The sequence below is a fragment of the Salvelinus alpinus genome, chromosome 32 (genome assembly GCF_045679555.1).
Source record: "Salvelinus alpinus chromosome 32, SLU_Salpinus.1, whole genome shotgun sequence".
Lineage (NCBI taxonomy): Eukaryota > Metazoa > Chordata > Actinopteri > Salmoniformes > Salmonidae > Salvelinus > Salvelinus alpinus.
The window spans coordinates 8326495-8347971 of NC_092117.1; the positions used below are offsets into that span (position 1 = coordinate 8326495).

The window sequence follows — 21477 nt, forward strand, 5'->3', positions numbered from 1 at the left end:
TGACGGGCCCTGACGTTCAAATCATTAATCTGCTGTCAGGTCTATTCACTAAATTGTCTCGCGACCTCACTTTGCTCGTGCGCTGACAGCCACTACATACCCAATAAAGGCGTGCCGTCAAGTGCATGCAGTGAAAAGCATCTCCCCTAGCCCAGGTTGTATATTAAATTGATAGCCTACATTGCCACAGCCCCACGCAATGACAATCTGACATCTGCGCTCTCTACTTGACAACAGCTTGGTATTCCATGCACACCATCCCTTGCTCTCACTATGCCGCTTTTTCTCCCCTGTCTCACACACCAACTCTTCAATTTCTGCTTTTCAAACCCGGTTTATTTCATAGGAAAAATAACGAAATTGAACAGCCTCATAAAATGTGCAGATTAAAGCAACTCTGGACAACACCGACATTCCACAAAACACCACTTTCGTGCACTATAAGGACTAACCTCCCAATCTAGCGAATCCCACTCTTCGGTAAACATCCGGAGAATTCCTGTCTGTCCAAACGCGGACTAGGCGCAGAGGCACTATGGAACGACTGAGCGATGCGATGACATTGCGCTGTCGGTGTTATCCTCATGAAATCTATTTTCATAGGAGACGTCGACAGGAGAAGGTATTCAGAAATACACACAGCGACAACACCATGACCAACTTGAGCGAGAGAGATTTAAAGGTGGCTTGCTTTACAATCGAACATTTCGGTGGAAGAAGGTTGCAAATAATTAGTAGGCTACACCACTTGCGCTTGCAGGCGAATACTGACAAGGCGCTCGTTCTATTGAGCACGGTTTCGATTTGAGCTGCCGTACTCCGTTTAGCAGAGGTAGCAGACAAGAGAACCAACTTCGTGTTTCCAAATAACGAGTAATACCATCCTCAGCCATGGTTCCATTGTGCATCTCCCCATTACATTTTCCTCATTTCCTCCGCAGGATTAGGCTACAACAAACAATAAAGCAACATTTGGAAAGGTCCCTTAACATCACGACGTGCTTGATAAAGCACGTGGCTCTACTGATTCGTGCACAATCATGTGTTTGATTCCTTCTAAGCAACAACCCGCGAGAGCCGGGGACAATGTGTCCTGTGAGAGGATTGTAATAAGGTCACTTCTGTACTCACCATTAGCACCGCAAAGTTATTGTGATGAGTGCAATGGATGGTGGTCGTGCTGCCCAGGGAGTCTGTTATGTGGCACCCCTCTGCCCGCCAGCCACCGTGCCCATCTAGCAGGTCAAAATCCCAATAGGCTGCCGTGGGGTCTACACCCAGCGCGAAGTGCCTGAGAGCGATGGTAACGGAGTGCACCGCGCTCCCGAGGGTACACCTATCTGCAAGAAAGCAAAACATTAAATTCGGGAAACCAAGTGGAAAGTCTTTAAGTGCAACATCCAAGACGCATGGGCACAAACGAACACACAAACACACACGCACGCAGTGGTGTTACAGTTGTCAGACAAGCCATCAGTTATGATTCATTCTGCCTTCTTTCATTATTTGTATTCATCTTTCATTGATATGTTTATGTTAAAAGTTGAAAAGTTATTAAACATCTGGCACAGAAATCATCAAGAGGGTGGTAACGGAAATAACACGCATATACAAATAAATCAAATGTGGTGCGAATTAGGCTATGCGTTTAACTTACAAATACATGTAATATGGATGAAATCTCTACAAGCTGCGCACTCTTTTCCGTTTTGTATGCATGTGCGTGTTCCTGTGTTTGTCGACAGATCATAGTTGTAGACAGCGTTGACATCAGAGCCATGATGATAAAATGCATGCGTTTCCTCTTACCTAATTTGGTGAAAGCAACTGGTGTCGAAACGCTCCTACGTTTTCCATCATCTGCAAGATTTGACGAATTCCCTGTGCAAGGAAAGAGTTTCCCATTTCGAAAGACAATAAACTGCAGCTTGCAAGTCGAGTTATCAACAGATTGCAACGCAGAGGGGTTAGGCGTACCAGCCAGCGGTAAATGGATTGAGGCGACTGCCACCGAGTTCTGCGGATGGAATAAAAAAGGACAACATTTAAATTAAATAAACCATTCGCTAGAGACGCGCTGAAATTTATCACTCCAGTATAGTAAGATTGACAATTTGCCTCCCTCTCCAAGATTGGAAGCGATCAAAGAGCACAAGTAACCATGGGAATGGGTTTCACTCAGTAGGCTATGTCTGAAGCGCTCTCGTGCGCCTATTTGGTCAGGCTCCCTGCCGCAGAGGTGGAAATTGTTCTTACGCCTCGATCACACCGACAGTGATTTGCGTTTTGGTACACCAGAAGTACATTCATTTCCAATTGAACGCTGCGTTTTCCTTACAACATTACATTGCAGAGGCAGTTGCTGTGCTTTCTGTGTGGTGCATACGTTCGATTTATAGAACATATGCATCAAATGATATGCTTAGACAGCTTGACAGAAATAGTAGCAGAAGGTGAATCCTGATTTTTTTTGTTGCATGCATATCAAGATGATGCTGCGTTCCATTTTTTGCGCAATATCACTGTAGGTGTGATCAAGACTTTACCGTCTCAGCTCTGCAGCGTTGATTTAAAGAGACAACCGGACTCAATTGATCTTCCACTCACAGCCTTTAAACACCATGGAATCCCCTAACATTGCCCTTTGTGAGCTTTGGGAGGGATACAGCGTTTCCAAAAAGAGCAGCGGCAGGCATTACATTGTGCGTTGGGTCCGGATGGATTGAGTGCGCTTAGGAGGACCCTACCCAGAGTAAGCATTCCTAACATATCTGAGTTCAAGTCTAATCATATAAAAGGATCCCAAAGTGCTACAGTCATCAGCTTAGGGGCATATGAGAATGCAACCTACACATAATTAATGTGATCTGATTCATGTTTAGCTGATAAATGTTTAATAATAGATATTATACATTATTACGACAACATAATTGCATCTTTCCACTCCAACACAGCAAGATATACCTACCTAGTGATGTGTTTCTATCCATCCATTTATTTGGACACCTACCATTTACCATTGCGGATATTCAGGGAGAATGATCAACAGAGAAACAGTGTTGGGTGAAACCATGATTCAACAACATAATAAAAAAAAGCATTCAAAACTTCTATAGGTGCATGAGGTCTGTTGTGGTTGTGGATGTGTGTGACGTCAAAGAAGCCTGACACCAGCTAGTACCAAGGGAAGGGGAAAGAGTTGGGTGAGGAAAGAGAAGGACTGGAACTGTCCCTTGTGCTGAAACATGGCGAGAGATGAACATTTTCTTCCTTATTATCTATTCTCATCCCATCCCCCTTGTTATAGTAGTCCTCTGTAGCTCAGTTGGTTTTGCAATGCCAGGATAGTGTGCTCAATTCCCGGGACCACCCATAAATAAAAAGTGTATGCAGGCATGACTGTAAATCACTTTGGATAGAAGTGGCTGCAAAAATGGCATATATTATTGCTATTTCCCTCACATATATTATGGTTAATGGGTCGTTTCAGTCCTGTGTTCAGCCTTGTGTCCGCTTGGCCAGCTGAGCAGTGGAGCAAACTAAAAACAAATAACAATAATACATGTAGACAGTGCATTTGGAAAGTATTCAGACCCCTTGTCATATTCCACATTTTGTTACGTTACAGCCTTATTCTAAAATGGATTAAATAAAAAATAAATCCTCATCAATCTACACACAATACACCATAATTATCAAGTGAAACCACGTTTTTTTGATATTTTAGTAAATGTATACAAAATTAATTTTTAAAAAGTACCTTATTTACATAAGTATTCAGACCCTTTGCTATGAGACTAGAAATTGAGCTCAGGTGCATCCTGTTTCCATTGACCAACCTTGAGATGTTTCTGCAACTTGATTGGAGTCCACCTGTGGTAAATTCAATTGATTGGACATGATTTGGAAAGGCACATCCCTTTCTATATAAGGTCCCACAGTTGACAGTGCGTGTCAGAGCAAAAACCAAGACATGAGGTCGAAGGAATTGTCCTTAGAGCACCGAGACAGGATTGTGTCGAAGCACAGATCTGGGGAAGGGTACCAAAACATTTCTGCAGCATTGAAGGTCCCCAAGAACACAGTGGCCACCATCATTATTAAATGGAATAAGTTTGGAACCACCAAGACTCTTCCTAGAGCTGGCCGCCCGGGCCAAACTGAGCAATCAGGGGGAAGGGCCTTGGTCAGGGAGGTGACCAAGAACCCGATGGTCACTCTGACAGAGCTCCAGAGTTACTCTGTGGAGATGGGAGAACCTTCCAGAAGGACAACCATCTCGGCAGCACTCCACCAATCAGGCCTTTATGGTAGAGTGGCCAGATGGAAGCCAATCCTCAGTAAAAGGCACATGACAGCCTGCTTGGAGTTTGCCAAAAGGCACCTAAAAGACTCTCAGACCATGAGAAACAAGATCCTCTGGCCTGAATGCAAAGCGTCATGTCTGGAGGAAACCAGCACCACTCATCACCTGGCCAACACCATCCCTACGGTGAAGCGTGGTGGTGGCAGCATCATGCTGTGGGGATGTTTTACAGCAGCTGGGACTGGGAGACTACTCAGGATTGAGGGAAAGATGAAGGGAGCAAAGTACAGAAAAATCCTTGACGAAAGCCTGCTCCAGAGAGCTCAGGAGCTCAGACTGGGGCGAAGGTTCAGCTTCCAACAAGACAACGACCCTAAGCACATAGCCAAGACAACACAGGAGTGGCTTCGGGACAAGTCTCTGAATGTCCTTGAGAGGCCCAGCCAGAGCCCGGACTTGAACCCGATCGAACTTAAAATAGCTGTGAACTCTAGAGACCTTAAAATAGCTGTGCAGAAACGCTCCCCATCCAACCTGACAGAGCTTGAGAGGATCTGCAGAGAAGAATGGGAGAAAATCCCCAAATACTGGTGTGCCAAGCTTGCAGCGTCATACCCAAGAAGACTCGAGGCTGTAATCGCTAGCAAAGGTGTGTCAACAAAGTACTTAGTAAAGGGTCTGAATACTTATGTAAATGTGATATTTCTAAAGTTCTAAAAACAGTTTTTGCTTTGTCATTATGAGGTATTGTGTGTAGATTGATGAGGGAAAAAAACAATTTAATCAATTTTAGAATAAGGCTGCAAAGTAATAAAATGTGAAAAAAGTCAAGGGGTCTGAGTCCTTTTGAATGCACTGTATATACAGTACCAGTCAAAAGTTTGTGTCCAAACTTCGGGCAAGCTTGTCATCCAGACGTCAAAATACTGCCCCCTAGCCCAAGAGGTTTTAAGGGTTTGTTAGTTATTAGTTTCTGCATTTACTCACACTTGAAAGGCTATTGATTCAAACCCTGCAGAGATAGATGAATCTTTAGATTTTCATCCTGCATAGAGAGATACCATTTAGGTTATATGGGTTTCCTCCAGAAAGGCTTAAGCAAGCAGTCTATATCTAAAAAGCTCTGGGATAAAAGGCACCCCAGGCTGCGTCAAAGTGGATTTGATCTGTGACGTCGTCAGGGACAGGTGAAGGATAGTGGAATCGTTGAAGGGGTGGCTCAAGGATGTGGATTCATATTCACAAAGGGTCTCAGAGTAAGAGTGCTGATCTAGGATCAGTTCCTCCCTGTCCATGTATAATCTTATTCATTATGATCTAAAAGACTAAATTGATCCTAGATCAGCAGTCATAGTCCGAGACATTTGATGATGGGCACAGATCTCAAACGGTAAGGAATGACAGATGACCTCACCTCGTAACACAGATCGTTTCAAATACCACAACACTGCATGGAAATCTTATCTCACAAGCCCATCTTCTCGCTGCATCTTTTCATCCTTTTTACCAGACATTTCAAAGGGATTTATAGCCCTGGGGATGTGCTGTCTATGGCATGCACAAGGCTTTGCTTTAACAAACGCTCTAAGTCCTTCCGGGAACGACCTAAGAAGGTAGTTAGGCTACATTCGCCTGAGGAACTCACTGGGGACTTCACACTTCAGAGTTATTTCACTGGGCGCGGCGCCACCGTGTGACCTTCCCTGATCCCCTCCCCTTCCTGAGACGTGGCATGCTGTAGCCTCTCTATAGCCGATACCTCAGAGAGCACATGCTTCTTTTAGTTCTTGTTGTTTTCACATTTCACACAGAGGTCATCCAGGCGAATGCCAGGAGTCACTTCTCATTTCCCTCAAGGTTGGCTGTCGGCGGTGAGCTGCCTACATGGATATAGGTGATACACACACACACACACACACACACACACACACACACACACACACACACACACACACACACACACACACACACACACACACACACACACACACACACACACACACACACACACACACACACACACACACACACACAAACTCACTGACTCTACTCCCCCTTCTTGCTCCTTGATGCAAGGCCATACATGCCATCAGCTAGGCCTACAGGGCAAACTCAGCCACAGACCTGCCCCAGGGCAAACAGTGAATCGGAAGCTCAGAGTGTGCCCACGCTTAACACTGGCTCCGTCCTCAGGTCCACAATGGATTATGGGCCATCTCTGATAACCGGCAGACAGAAGATGTTTACACCGAGAGGTCCAACAAACAATTACTCCCGTAAATGTTTTTCAAGCAAAACACAACTCGGTTGTGTTGATGTCAAGGGAAGAGCAATAGGAGAGAGTCAGTCTGTCCGTATGAGCTCTGTTGCCATGTAATCAGATCACTCAAATTAATGTCAAGCTAAAGTGCCATGAAAATTAATATCTCTCAGCTGTAAAAATGAACAGGACACTTTTTCGAGCCAAATCTTAGGTAAATGCGAGTCAGAGAAAATGAATCCTTGTGTTTGTTCGCGTGTTTATTTGTTTGTGTGTGCGCGCAAGCATGTGTTTCTGAAAGACTACTGTCACGCACTGTCTAGTGATAAGTAACATCATTTGCTCACACTAAGCATAATGAGAACATGGGAATTCCTTTTTAGAAGTTCTTTCGAGCAATTGTTAGGCTCTAGCACAATTTAATATGACGACTCCACATCAAAAAGACATAATTCTCTCAAAATGATTGTCATGTTTGAAGCTTAAATGGCCCATCTCTCTTGAGCATTATAGTTCTGTTCAGTGGTGTGTTGTTAGCATTACTCACTCACATAGTGAGAGAAATTTAAACAGACTACATGGTTGCTATGCCAACGAGCTGCTTCCCCCAGACAAGGTTTGGATTGAGAGCAGATTGGAGTGAGGCAGGAAACACAACAGGCTCTGTGGAGACAGAACACTGTGACTGCTATGTCTTGGAAACAGATTTCTCTTCTTACACAGTCTTACCCAATTCTGAACTGTCTTCCACTATTTTTCTTTCACTTTTGAGAGAAATACACTATGAACCAATCTCTCCACATATTGAAATATGAGGCAAATATCATATTGTTGCATTAATAATATGCCATTTAGCAGACACTTTTATACAAAGGGACGTACAGTCATGCGTTCATACACTTTACGTCTGGGTGGTCCCGGGAATTGAACCCACTAACCTGGCGTTACAAGTGCCATGCTTTACCAACTTAGTTACAAAGGAGCTAAGACAAACTGTTATAAATTATTAAGAGCCTAAGTACATAGAGCTATGCTGTGGCTGGTTTGACAATCATTCCTAGTCGATAAACATTTGATTTGTTTGGTTCATCCGAAGACAAACTGTTAGAAATGAAGGCTTCTGTGGGTACATAGAATATGCTGTGCCTGTATTTATATAATTCTTCCTAGTAAATTAAACAGCTGGGGTGACAGAGCTGTTTGCCCCGGGAGCATTTCTCTTAAAGACTGCACTGCAGTACTGAGATAGATCTTAGCAGAACAAAGACATGCTTCTTGAATGTCGCAAGGAAGAAGAGGCTGTACTAGCCCTGTAAATGTTGTGATGCATTAAAACACTCCATATTCATTTTAAATCAAAGGGAGTGAAAGGCATATTGAGTGCCTGAAAGGATGACAAAGGCTGTCATCTAATAGTGAAATTTCAGATGTAAGTTATTCATTCAGTCATTAATTTCATTCCCTAAACCACTCAATACCTGTTCATTCAGTACATGATGCATTCGCTCACAATAGAGCTGAATGACTTGAGTGGCAGTCCACCTTATTAAACTGAATGACTTGCAATCCATCATTTTCGGAAACACTCTATATGAATGGTTACCATGAAGCTAGGATCCAGCCCAAAAGCCTTTTTTTTTGTGGCTCACATGATGATTTTGCCCACATACAGTGGGGCAAAAAAGTATTTAGTCAGCCACCAATTGTGCAAGTTCTCCCACTTAAAAAGATGAGAGAGGCCTGTAATTTTCATCATAGGTACACTTCAACTATGACAGACAAAATGAGAAAAGAAAATCCAGAAAATCACATTGTAGGATTTTTAATGAATTTATTTGCCAATTATGGTGGAAAATAAGTATTTGGTCACCTACAAACAAGCAAGATTTCTGGCTCTCACAGACCTGTAACTTCTTCTTTAAGAGGCTCCTCTGTCCTCCACTCGTTACCTGTATTAATGGCACCTGTTTGAACTTGTTATCAGTATAAAAGACACCTCTCCACAACCTCAAACAGTCACACTCCAAACTCCACTATGGCCAAGACCAAAGAGCTGTCAAAGGACACCAGAAACAAAATTGTAGACCTGCACCAGGCTGGGAAGACTGAATCTGCAATAGGTAAGCAGCTTGGTTTGAATAAATCAACTGTGGGAGCAATTATTAGGAAATGGAAGACATACAAGACCACTGATAATCTCCCTCGATCTGGGGCTCCACGCAAGATCTCACCCCGTGGGGTCAAAATGATCACAAGAACGGTGAGCAAAAATCCCAGAACCACACGGGGGGACCTAGTGAATGACCTGCAGAGAGCTGGGATCAAAGTAACAAAGCCTACCATCAGTAACACACTATGCCGCCAGGGACTCAAATCCTGCAGTGCCAGACGTGTCCCCCTGCTTAAGCCAGTACATGTCCAGGCCCGTCTGAAGTTTGCTAGAGAGCATTTGGATGATCCAGAAGAAGATTGGGAGAATGTCATATAGTCAGATGAAACCAATATAGAACTTTTTGGTAAAAACTCAACTCGTCGTGTTTGGAGGACAAAGAATGCTGAGTTGCATCCAAAGAACACCATACCTACTGTGAAGCATGGGGGTGGAAACATCATGCTTTGGGGCTGTTTTTCTGCAAAGGGACCAGGACGACTGATCCGTGTAAAGGAAAGAATGAATGGGGCCATGTATCGTGAGATTTTGAGTGAAAACCTCCTTCCATCAGCAAGGGCATTGAAGATGAAACGTGGCTGGGTCTTTCAGCATGACAATGATCCCAAACACACCGCCTGGGCAACGAAGGAGTGGCTTCGTAAGAAGCATTTCAAGGTCCTGGAGTGGCCTAGCCAGTCTCCAGATCTCAACCCCATAGAAAATCTTTGGAGGGAGTTGAAAGTCCGTGTTGCCCAGCAACAGCCCCAAAACATCACTGCTCTAGAGGAGATCTGCATGGAGGAATGGGCCAAAATACCAGCAACAGTGTGTGAAAACCTTGTGAAGACTTACAGAAAACGTTTGACCTCTGTCATTGCCAACAAAGGGTATATAACAAAGTATTGAGATAAACTTTTGTTATTGACCAAATACTTATTTTCCACCATAATTTGCAAATAAATTCATAAAAAATCCTACAATGTGATTTTCTGGATTTTTCTTTCTAATTTTGTCTGTCATAGTTGAAGTGTACCTATGATGAAAATTACAGGCCTCTCTCATCTTTTTAAGTGGGAGAACTTGCACAATTGGTGGCTGACTAAATACTTTTTTGCCCCACTGTACATGGCCGTGTGGATTTATTCCAAACTATTCCCAATTTTTTTTTCTTCCATTCAGTCCCGATCTCTGCATTCCATTACTCTACGGTTGGTTTTAACCTTCATAATTTTCACCGAGGAGGCTGTGGGGCAAAAAGACAACAAGATAACGGTACAATAAAGCACATGCTACTGGTCCCTGATTTAGGTACAGATCCTCCTTTTTCTGCCAATCGAAAAAGAGACAGTATTGTTTCAGACATAAAGAGGGTCTATGTTGCCAGAAATAGTAAAACAGAGGGCATTTAATATTTGTCACTACTACCAACTTGTGCATCTTTAGCAGCATCTGTCAGAGTTAACACTAAATAGCAATCTCCCTAGATAACATGGCTCGGAAATGCCAGGAATCTCACGATGCGATATAGGTGCCGATTTGGTATGCATTGCGATTCTATATGTATCACTATTCTATATGTATTGCAAACAGACACTAGGGCTGAGAGAACTTTTCAACATTAAAATGTTTAAACAAAATTGGGATCCTTAACGTTCAGAAAAATCCCTTAGATAACCACACAATTTAAATCACAGTGCAGATATCACAAAACATATTATTTTCCGTGTTATAGCCTAACTAGACAATAGACTATAAAGGCCTGGGGAAAGTTGTGTAATTTAAAAGTGGACCCAGTGATCTCAAGTAGATGCAGAAAGTAAACAGCATAGTAGTGGGTCAATTTCCGCAACCAAGAGCGTTGAAGCTCAACTTCTCTGCTGTTTTGGTGCCCTGGCTACCACGCTGTGAACAGTGTGAAGCTAACACGCGCGCATGCGCATATACTGTGTGTGACTGTGTGAGAGCGAAGCGCTGCATCTCGCTCATATCAATATCGTATCCTATTCAATGATGATAGGCCGTGCTTCACTGAAGTTGTGAGACATTGCGAGATACAGCTTTTGATTGCCAATAGATAGGCCTAATGCACGGTTCTGACTGTCTGCCTGGTGGCCGATCTGCCTACACTGTGCCCCTCCCATCTCTATCTGTTCCTTTGTTAGCTCGCTATGAAAGATGTGTGTTTGTGTTCTCGAAAGTACCGCAACTAATCAGTCGCCTCTGTTCCAAGCGGAATCGAATCTCGACACCGGGAGTAGACATGCAGGGAGTCGAGGAATCACTTATTTTGGAGTAGACTCTCCACCACCACGTCATCGTCTTCAACAGTTGGAAATATGGCAAGGCAAGGCGAGCGATAGAAGCAAAATTCTGTATGGCAATACAAACTTTGCGAGGTGGAATTGAAGTACAGTAATGGTAGTACAGGTCCAATGATTATTAACCATCTGAATGGGACGCACTTTGAGACCCAAACCGTTGCTGGCAGCAGCGCGCGGCTGCATTGTAAATTCACATGGAATTTTAAAACCGATAATTTGTTCGTTTATTTTTTATTTTTTGGGGGAGTCAGAGAATCTAATCTAATATCATCAACAATAATATTGCGATAGTATCACTATCAGATAGCGTATTGCTCTAGAACAATGTGATTTACACTAAAACAATAGTCGCTACTTTGTGGCCGTGCAGATTGTAATTTAAGATTTGGCTCGGAGGTGGAATGAGTGTGTAACCTGGGGTGTACTCTACACATCTACTCATTCAATTACCTTTCCAGCTACTACCACATTTTGATTTTTTTGTGTGTCGTCTTTACGACAATCCCCTCAATTGTGGTCAGTCCACTGAAAGGGCTGTAATTTCAGTGAGTGTAGTGTTTTAAGTACCACCCATTTGCATACACTGAATTCACAACAGCCTGAAATTGACACATCGTTGTAATTATCAGCACAGCACATATCATAGATTGTGACTCCACTTCTCTAAAGGTAATACATTCATCTCAGGAGTTTCGAAGATGACATGCACAGGCACACACACTCACACAAAAACACCTCTTTACAGATCAGTATTATCCATCTTTCTCACATTTCCATGAAGTATGGGCCATATTCGTTTATAGCAATAACCATTGAGAGATGTTGGCTCATAGTGCCTTTCCCAATTTATGACACAGCAGCAAAGAGGAGGTATAGCTACACCGTTTCGAGTGTATCCATGGTAACCTGGTTATGAAGCTGGCTGACTTAACAATTTCATTGCAGGGCACCAGAGCGGGAGTTAAGGGAGCAACTGGTAACGTCTCATAACTGACAATGTACCATTACATCAAAGTGTAGAAACATGAATATTCATGTTGGAGATTGGGGGGTTTGATCATTCATCAGCTAAATGAAAGTCTAATTCAATAGCATACTGGTTGACAGTGGAACTCTGCGAGGGCCAGTGTGGGAGGAAACTTTTATATCTGCAGTAGAAGTCAAATGATGTAATCATTTGAAATATACAGGATTATAGCAATCATCATTATAATATCAGGTTAGAATTACAAGCAAGTCAAAGCGGGATGTGTTTTGAAGACAGGTTTATAACGCAGAGTATACCGTTTTTAAGGTTGTAATAAGTGGTTATTATGCACATATAATGCCACCGACGCAATGGCGCCACATGGGGCTCTCCGATGTTGTGCCTTTGAGCAGCAGACCAAGGTTAAGTCACAAATGGGACCCTATTCCCTATATAGTGTATTACTTTTGTACCTACACACCTAGAGCATATGTAAATAAATAGGGTGCCATTTGGGACACAGCAAGTCATACATTTTATTTCACCTTTATTTAACCAGGTAGGCCAGTTGAGAACAAGTTCTCATTTACAACTGCGACCTGGCCAAGATAAATACATCCCTCACTTTCCACCTACACACCTAGAACATGTCAATAAATGATATGTCAGAAAGGCAGAGGAATACGGCTGTCTACATAGCTAAGGAACATAATAATGAGGCCCCAGAACAAAGCTTCCGAGATGAATCATCTCCCATCGTACTTCTAAACGGCATAATGGGGGTTCTGCGATTTCATCACGGTGTTTGATGATCCTACAAGCTGACTGATTCCAGCTGAACCCTGGCATGCAGCAGTCAGCCCGTCAGCAGAGAGGAGGAATGAGTCCACACACAGGCACGCACGTGCATTGAGACCCAGACAAACACACACAAGTACTGACATACACATAGGCACACACACAGCACTGTCAAATATGTATGTGGTGTCCACAGTGTGAAGTTAATGGATGCAAATGTAAACTCATAATGGCTATCCCATCATAGAATATTGATTTTGTTAACCAGATGAAGGTAATCATTTGAGTTAGGCAGCCAATGAATATCAACATTAACCAATGAATATCAAGAAAAAACTGTAGTACTGTATCTCTCCCTATCACTGTTTCAGAGTAGCAGAACAATAGAAAGCGAAGCTACCATAAACATTACCTTCACACAGCTGTTGTGTCTAATGGTGTGCTCTTTAATTTGTATTTACCTTATGCTCCTTAACGACTGTTTGCCAGGTTGAATTGAACAGATCTAGAGAATTAAGAGACTTGGAGCGAGATAAAAGTGCTTTATAGTTACAGCCTCCTGTTACCATATATTAATTATTTCCCTCTAAATCTTTGGCTGCACCAAATACAACTGTTCATCACTCTGATGATGAACTAACTGGCAACAATGACAAACTAACTTCCTTAGCAGCCCAGGGGGGGCATTCATCATGCGTGCCCACAGTCTGAGAGTGCGTCACTGAATTATGCTCTGCCTTGAACCACATGCAGATTCTTTATGTGAGAGCAGAATGGGGAGGAAGAGATAGGGAAGATACACATTTCCAACCAGTAGGAAAGAAAAGTCAATTGAGAAATAATATTTTACAAGAATTTTAGATTTGGATTTGCCAATACGTGTGCTAAATGAAATGGGCGTGATTCTTCAAATGATGTAGGCTCTTATCCTCAAACACTGAATAGGTTCAGCCAGTGCCTGACTTGGACAGAAATAGGTGTGGGTACAGTTTTATATTTAGGCGCGGGACCTCCACAATACTTTTGAGCTAATATTATATAAGAGGAACAAGCAGTAGAACATTTGAGATCCTGGTTCTTAGCTCCTGCCAAGTCAAGCACTGGGTTCATCTGTACTTAGTCGCATCCCATTCTTTTTCACTTTTAGGCCACCCTAGATCCAGAGCAGCTGTTTGGCATGCCGTTAGGCACCCCTCGGTGTCTTGGCCACATTCATAAGTCCAGACCTCTATTGATCTTTTCAACTGCCAAAACAATAACACGTTCTATATGCACGGGAAAGAGGTTACCCAGTAAACATCCCGTGTCAGTGACAGATCTGACTGCCTACTGAATCTGACTGACCGTCGCGCCGATTTGCCTCATAAACATTTTGGAAGTTGTTAATGTTGCTATGACCAGTCAACGCGTGCAAGCAGTTTGCTGGAAAGGGAAAGACAGATTGGGAAAGACAGATTGGGAGAGGTGCTGCAAATTAACGTTAGCCAACAGGCTAGCAGCGAATTCCGTGGCTATATATGTAGCTAGCTTACTAGCGACAGTATCAACTTGTTTGTTACTGTATAAAATAGTAGTTGATTGTATCCTCTGAACTAATAGCTTCAGTATCTTGCTCTGTTAGCTACCAGGCTAATAAGCTAGCTAGCAAATAGTGTAGTAATTTAGCTAGATAGCTGCAATACAACATAACCAAAGCCATTTACAACCTTTTAAATACATCAAAGCCATTTACAACCTTTTAAATACATCAATGGCTATGCATATATGGAAAGTATCAAGTTGTGTGTAATTGTCACCGTTTTAAGTAGATGGACATAACCTACTGCAATCATTCTGGTCAAACACATTCTGAGTTTGTCTTTGGTGATTGGTGAGAGAGTCTTTACAAATACTGCTGGTTGTCATCTCTGCCAGTGTGCATCCTCAGGTTATCAGGAGATGGGAAGCCCACCTGCCTGCTCTGCGGCACCATATTTTCTGAAACAGTAAAGCTGTTTCTTGACTTAATACTGTCAAAGCTGCTAGTATAGCTATAATGAATATTGACTTTTTCCTTGAGAATGTCGACTGGAAATTGATTGACATAATAGCCAATAACACTGTTTAATTAGTTGATTGATTTGTCATGCCCACGTTATACCAATTAGTTTGCACAACTAACAAATTAGGTTATTAGTGACCTGTGATAGATACATGGTCCTACAGGTAACAGTTATTCTTGTCCTTAAAATCACTAGTGTTCAAGAAACAACTAGGTTTTCTTGTAATGGTTTCCAACATACGATGTGCAGAAGAACTTCACTGAATAAGACATTTTTAGTATTGTAATTCTATTTGCAGAATACCTTATTGAACATCGTAGATGTATTGCTGTCTCTACCTTCTTGCCCTTTGTGCTGTTGTCTGTACCCTGTTTTGTGCTGTTGTCATGTTGTGTTGCTACCATGCTGTGTTGTCATGTGTTGCTACCATTTTGTGCTGCTGCCATGTTGTGTTGCTACCATGTTGTTCTCATGTTGTGTTGCTACCATGCTGTGTTGTCATGTGTTGCTGCCATGCTATGTTGTTGTCTTAGGTCTCTCTTTATGTTGTGTTGTCTCACTTGTCGTGATGTGTGTTGTGTTCTATATTTTTATTTCATTTATTTTTAATCCCAACCCCCGTAGGAGGCCTTTGGTAGGCCGTCATTGTAAATAAGAATTTGTTCTTAACTGACTTGCCTAGTTAAATAAAGGTTAAATAAATAAATAAAACATTTTCTGGTAACAAAGTGGCACTATAAATTTGACTGAACAGTTTAGTAACAATGGATAAATACGTCCTCTTCTTCCTCATCATACAAACATTAGTAGTACATTCGTGGCCAACATTTTTGAGAATAACACAAATATAAATTTTCACAAAGTCTGCTGCCTCAGTTTGTATGATGGCAATTTGCATATACTCCAGAATGTTATGAAGAGTGATCAGATGAATTGCAATTAATTGCAAAGTCCCTCTTTGCCAAGCAAATGAATCCCCCAAAAACATTTCCACTGCATTTTAGCCCTGCCACAAAAGGACCAGCTGACATCGTGCCAGTGATTCTCTCGTTAACACAGGTGTGCGTGTTGACGAGGACAAGGCTGGAGATCACTCTGTCATGCTGATTGAGTTCGAAAAACAGACAGGAAGCTTCAAAAGGAGGGTGGTGCTTGGAATCATTGTTCTTCCTCTGTCAACCTTGGTTACCTGCAAGGAAACACGTTCCGTCATCATTGCTTTGCACAAAAAGGGCTTCACAGGGAAAGATATTGCTGCCAGTAAGATTGCACCTAAACCAACCATTTATCATCAAGAACTTCAAGGTGATCGGTTTAATTGTTGTGAAGAAAGCTTCAGGGCGCCCAAGAAAGTCCAGCAAGCGCCAGGACCGTCTCCTAAAGTTGATTCAGCTGCGGGATCGGGGCACCACCAGTACAAAGCTTGCTCAGGAATGGCAGCAGGCAGGTGTGAGTGCATCTGCATGCACAGTGAGGCGAAGACTTTTGGAGGATGGCCTGGTGTCAAGAAGGGCAGCAAAGAAGCCACTTCTCTCCAGAAAAACATCAAGGACAGACTGATATTCTGCAAAAGGTACAGGGATTGGACTGCTGAGGACTGGGGTAAAGTCATTTTCTCTGATGAATCCCCTTTCCGATTGTTTGGGGCATCTGGAAAAAAGCTTGTCCGGAGAAGACAAGGTGAGCGCTACCATCAGTCCTGTGTCATGCCAACAGTAAAGCATCCTGAGACCATTCATGTGTGGGGTTGCTTCTCAGCCAATTTTGCCTAAGAACACAGCCATGAATAAAGAATGGTACCAACACATCCTCCAAGAGCAACTTCTCCCAACCATCCAGGAACAGTTTGGTGACGAACAATGCCTTTTCCAGCATGATGGAGCCGCTTGACATAATGCAAAAGTGATAACTAAGTGGCTCGGGGAACAACATATCTATATTTTGGGTCCATGGCCAGGAAACTCCCCAGACCTTAATCGCATTGAGAACTTGTGGTCAATTCTCAAGAGGCGGGTAGACAAACAAAACCCCACAAATTCTGACAAACTCCAACCATTGATTATGCAAGAATGGGCTGCCATCAGTTAGGATGTGTCCCAGAAGTTAATGGACAGTATGCCAGGGCGGATTGCAGAGGTCTTGTAAAAGAAGGGTCAACACTGCAAATATTGACTCTTTGCATCAACTTCATGTAATTGTCAATAAAAGCCGTTTGACACTTATGAAATGCTTGTAATTATACTTCAGTATTCCATAGTAACATCTGACAAAAATATCTAAAGACATTGAAGCAGCAAACTTTTTGTGTCATTCTAAACACTTTTGGCTACGACTGTAGTATTGGAGACAAAGTGATATTCCTCCTCGGTTTCTCTGAGCTATGGAGACAGATCATCAGCCAGGAACCACCTGTGAAAAAGGAGCAGAAATTATGCAATGGTTAGCATGTGTGGAAACCTAAAACAGATTACCAATGTACAACTCAGGCAATTGCACTACAATTTAAATACCCTACCTCTTTTTTATTGTTCACTGTACGCTCCAACCATTAATTCACTAAATTTACCCAAGTATGATCTTATTGAGTAGTTACAGCACAGGTAGGGATGACAACACACTATTGCCCATCAGACAAAGAATGAGGAACAGTGAACTAGACGAAACACTATTGTCACAGCTATTCCAGAAGAAGTCAGTCTAATGCACTAAGGTGGTCAAAGGCAAATGAAGTGAGGGAATGAGACTATCTGCATCCCGATTCACCACCCTTCTCCCCCACCATAGATTTATAAACATTGGATTGGTGTTGTCATTGGCAATGGAGGGAGTTTCCATTGTTGTCAAATCCATGACAGTGCACACTTTGGGAGAAGAGTGTACAATCAGGACACAAGCCTACCCTTTACCACCGAGTCAAAGGAAGCACTCATACAATCACCCTCATGGGCTTAAAAAGAATGGACTGGTGGTGTCAGGAATGGCCATTTTATTGCCACCCCAGCCCTTGCTTCCTATGGGAGAGGATCCTCACCTGTTTGATGGTGGGCAGCTTGGTCAGCGGCATCTGGAAGACAGGAGGGGGCAGCATCTGCTGGAGGAGCTATTGGGGTTGTCCACACACAGCAATGCCATTGTTCAACGGAACCACTACTTTCTCAGAGTTTCCTGATGGTTTGAACACAACATAGATTAGTTGGAAAGGCACACTTGTCAGGTCTGGAGCAAATTCACTTCTATACAAAAATAACTTTTGTAGCCTTCAAATATAGCAATAGGAAAATGAGACTGAATCAAACTAATTCCAGTCCATATCATAGATCAGCCACTTTTCAGAGTGTCTGGTACTGTCCCAACTGTTGACAATTGACAATATTTAGTGGTACGGAAAGAAGGCAACAGTAAGCATGCAATCCGCCACAAATAATGCAGCCTCCCCTCCACCAATTGAGATTTTGCGTGTGACTAACAAATTTCAGTTAATTACTACAGCTCCCGCCTTGGGTCAATTAGTGTCATTTTGTAAATTCCGGATAGCTATGGTAAGACGCATCATTAAATCGGGACAGTGCTGTCTGAGATATTGCGTGTGACGAACGTATGAACGGACGGAGACAGTTCCACATTCCCCTCTCCGATTTCACCGTGAGGGACAACAAAAGCTTGACTTGCAACAAACAAAATGTCACAGAAAACCTCAGTGGGGGACGATGGGACTATGATATGAGTATAATTCAATTTTATTTAATGCCGTAGACAGCCCTTATCTTGTAATATTGCTGTAGCCTTTAGTATAGTACTGGGCGTAGAGGTGGTTGAGAGAGCACACAAGGGCTGAAGTATGTCTCAATTCTCTACCCTTCTCCCTAAGTGTGCACTTCTCATCATGAATTTAAAAGCATAGGGTTGGTGTAAGCATGGAAAGAAGGGCATTTCCATGGTAAATCCATGCAAAAAAGTATACAAGTATACACTTTGGCAGAAGGAAGAGAATCGGGACGCAACTCAGCAATATGACTTTTAAGTCCAACTCATTTGAGTACTGCTTATGAGGAGAAAGGGTACTTCAAACACAGTCTGTTCACAGTGTGTGACACATGATGCGTCTTTGGGTTGCATAATTAGTGCCAAGTAATGACTTGCATTGACTTGGAAACATAGAGTTAGATACAGTACAGTATCTACCTGTATGCTTGCAATCCCTCCACCTATCTATCCATCCAATCAGTAGTACCTAATATGCAGTGGTGGAACAAGTACCCAATTGTCATATTTGAGTAAAAGTGTAGATAGATACCTGAATAGAAAGTTGCTCAAGTAAAAGTGAAAGTCATCCAGTAAAATACCACTTGAGTAAAAGTCTAAAAGTATTTGATTTTAAATATACTTTAGTATCAAAAGTAAATGTAATTGCTAAAATATACTTAAGTATCAAAAGTACAAGTATATATCATTTCAAATGTGTTATATTAAGCAAAGCAGACAGCACCATTTTTTGTTTAAAAAATGTACAAATGGCCAGGGGCACACTCCAACATCATTTACTAAAGATGCATGTGTGTTTAGTGAGTCTGCTAGATCAGAGTCAGTAGGGATGACCACGTATTATCTTGATAAATCTGTGAATTGGCCCATTTTCCTGTTCTGCTAAGCATTCAAAATGTAACAAGTACTTTTGGGTGTCAGGGAAAATGTATGGAGTAAAAAGTACATCATTTTCTTTAGGAATGTAGTAAAGTAAAAGTAGTCAAAAATATAAATAGTAAAGATACCCACAAAAACTACTTAAGTATTATTTTAAATTATTTTACCTAAGTACTTTACACCACTGCTAATATGGGATACCTAAACCTGTTATACTGTAGATTAACTTCATGAGGATGAGCTCCTACATCTGCTCATTGCTCAGTGAACATGCCCTCAAGTGTTGTTTGAAACTCCTAAACAAACAGAAAGACAGACAGGCAAGCAGACGGACAGACAGGACACACACATACACTAACTCACTGTGAGAGCTGGGGGGGGGGGAATAAACAAATGTAAAACAAAATGTTCTATTGTACATGTACATTATATAGCATGATGACATTTCAAACAATGCCCTTACCATAGTTATCCCCTCTAGTAGGGTGTGAGCCCACTCTGACCACAGTAGATGAAAACGTGCTTTGGTGATGACATGCTTTAGTGATGACATAAAATACATTTTACCAAGACAAATATGATTCTTCTGAATCTTAGTGGGGTCTTTCTCTAACATATCATTAACATTATATCCAAAAAGTCGTATTTCATAACCGAATACTGTACATCAGATAATTAAGCCCCGAGCTCTGTTGACAGAGCAGCTTTATCGCCAAAACTTTTGAGGATTTTACATTTGTGGTCGTGTCATCCAAGTTGTTTCTGTGGGTCGCAACTAGCAAGATTAGCATGACACAAGCTGAATTAATGTAAAAGGCTTTGAAAAGAAAACATTTGGGAGTACACTTAGTGCTCCGTAAACATTTCCGCGATATTATCTAGTTTTTTTTCTTTTTTTAAGAACAGGAACTCCCCATTAATATGAACAGCATATACTAAAATATGAAAATACTACATGTCATGTCTCAAAATCGATATCACCTTTACTTATATATTGTTTTATGTCACACGGATTTGAAAAGAAAGATGACGAGTTCAACGGTAAACCTGTCCGGTAGCCTTAATTCTCGCACACAGCATCCAGCCTAGCAGACATGATGCTATTTTCCTGATTTATGGCCACATTTTTCTCTGGCCTCCATTGATTTAGTCACCTTAATTTTGACCATCATACAAGGGTAAAAAGTCCAATACATTTTGAACAGAGACGGAGGTTTGGACCACTGGATTTCTTAGAGGATTATATACACAATTAACATATTATTGTACCTAACTTTCGTGCATCATAACTTACTAGCTTGCTGTGATAAAATATATATATATATATATATATATATATAACCATGGTATCTAGTTAACTAGCTGATTGTTTCAATGCACCTCCCAAATGTGAAATTACAAGACACAAAAGACACTTACCTAGGAGTGTTCGTTGATGTCTTCTTTGTTGTTAATGTAGTTACCTAGTCTAGGAGCCAGTAGCCACTGAGTCTTCTTTATTCAAAATGGAAAAGTAAAATAAATACAAACCAAATCAAGCTCATTTATACAATAAAAAACGGGTTGCTGGCTAGTTAGCAGAGCACACTGTTGCCTCTCACCATATCCAGCGAGCTAGTTATCTAACCTAGCTGGGTGTACTAGCCATCAGCTAGCTTGCAGCACCTTGCCCGATCTGACCCTTCTCCCGCGACACCTTCTCGCGCACGGATTCGTCATAGCAACAGTAACTATGGGGTGGAGTTATGGGAGAGAAGCAGCGAATCAACTTCCAAAATGTTTGTCCGTGATGCAGATCGGCACGACGGTCAGTCAGATTCCATAGGCAGTCAGATCTGGCGCTGCAGCATGCCAAAGTTGGTAGCTAGCTAGCTAGTTAGTTGTCTAGCTAGCACAAAATTACAAGTTTATATTTCTTGATCCAACCAAAAAACTGAACAAACAAGTTATATACACAAATTGAATTATTGCTACTAGATCCACTAAACAA

The 21477-nt window shown here is 41.9% G+C and overlaps 1 protein-coding gene and 1 long non-coding RNA gene across 3 annotated transcripts in view; both read right to left on the reverse strand.

Annotated features, from left to right (window-relative positions):
* The window catches only part of adgra1a (adhesion G protein-coupled receptor A1a), a 68718-nt gene extending 66356 nt beyond the window's left edge, over positions 1–2362 (reverse strand). Inside the window, exons 1-2 of one of the 2 annotated variants that reach the window (XM_071379431.1) lie at positions 1810–2362; positions 1132–1340 (exon numbers count right to left, since the gene is read on the reverse strand). In XM_071379431.1, the coding sequence (XP_071235532.1) occupies positions 1132–1134 (3 nt within the window). In that variant the 5' untranslated portion in view covers positions 1135–1340; positions 1810–2362. Of the gene's footprint in view, positions 1–452; positions 994–1131; positions 1341–1809 lie in introns of those variants that run through there. The other variant, XM_071379430.1, reaches the window with a different exon arrangement.
* Positions 2363–14401: 12039 nt separating this feature from the next.
* LOC139562096 (uncharacterized) lies at positions 14402–21224 on the reverse strand. Its single transcript, XR_011672299.1, has 3 exons — positions 20907–21224; positions 17878–18011; positions 14402–17255 (listed from the first exon to the last, which is right to left on the reverse strand). It is a non-coding gene; the product is annotated as an uncharacterized lncRNA (long non-coding RNA).
* Positions 21225–21477: the final 253 nt, after the last annotated feature.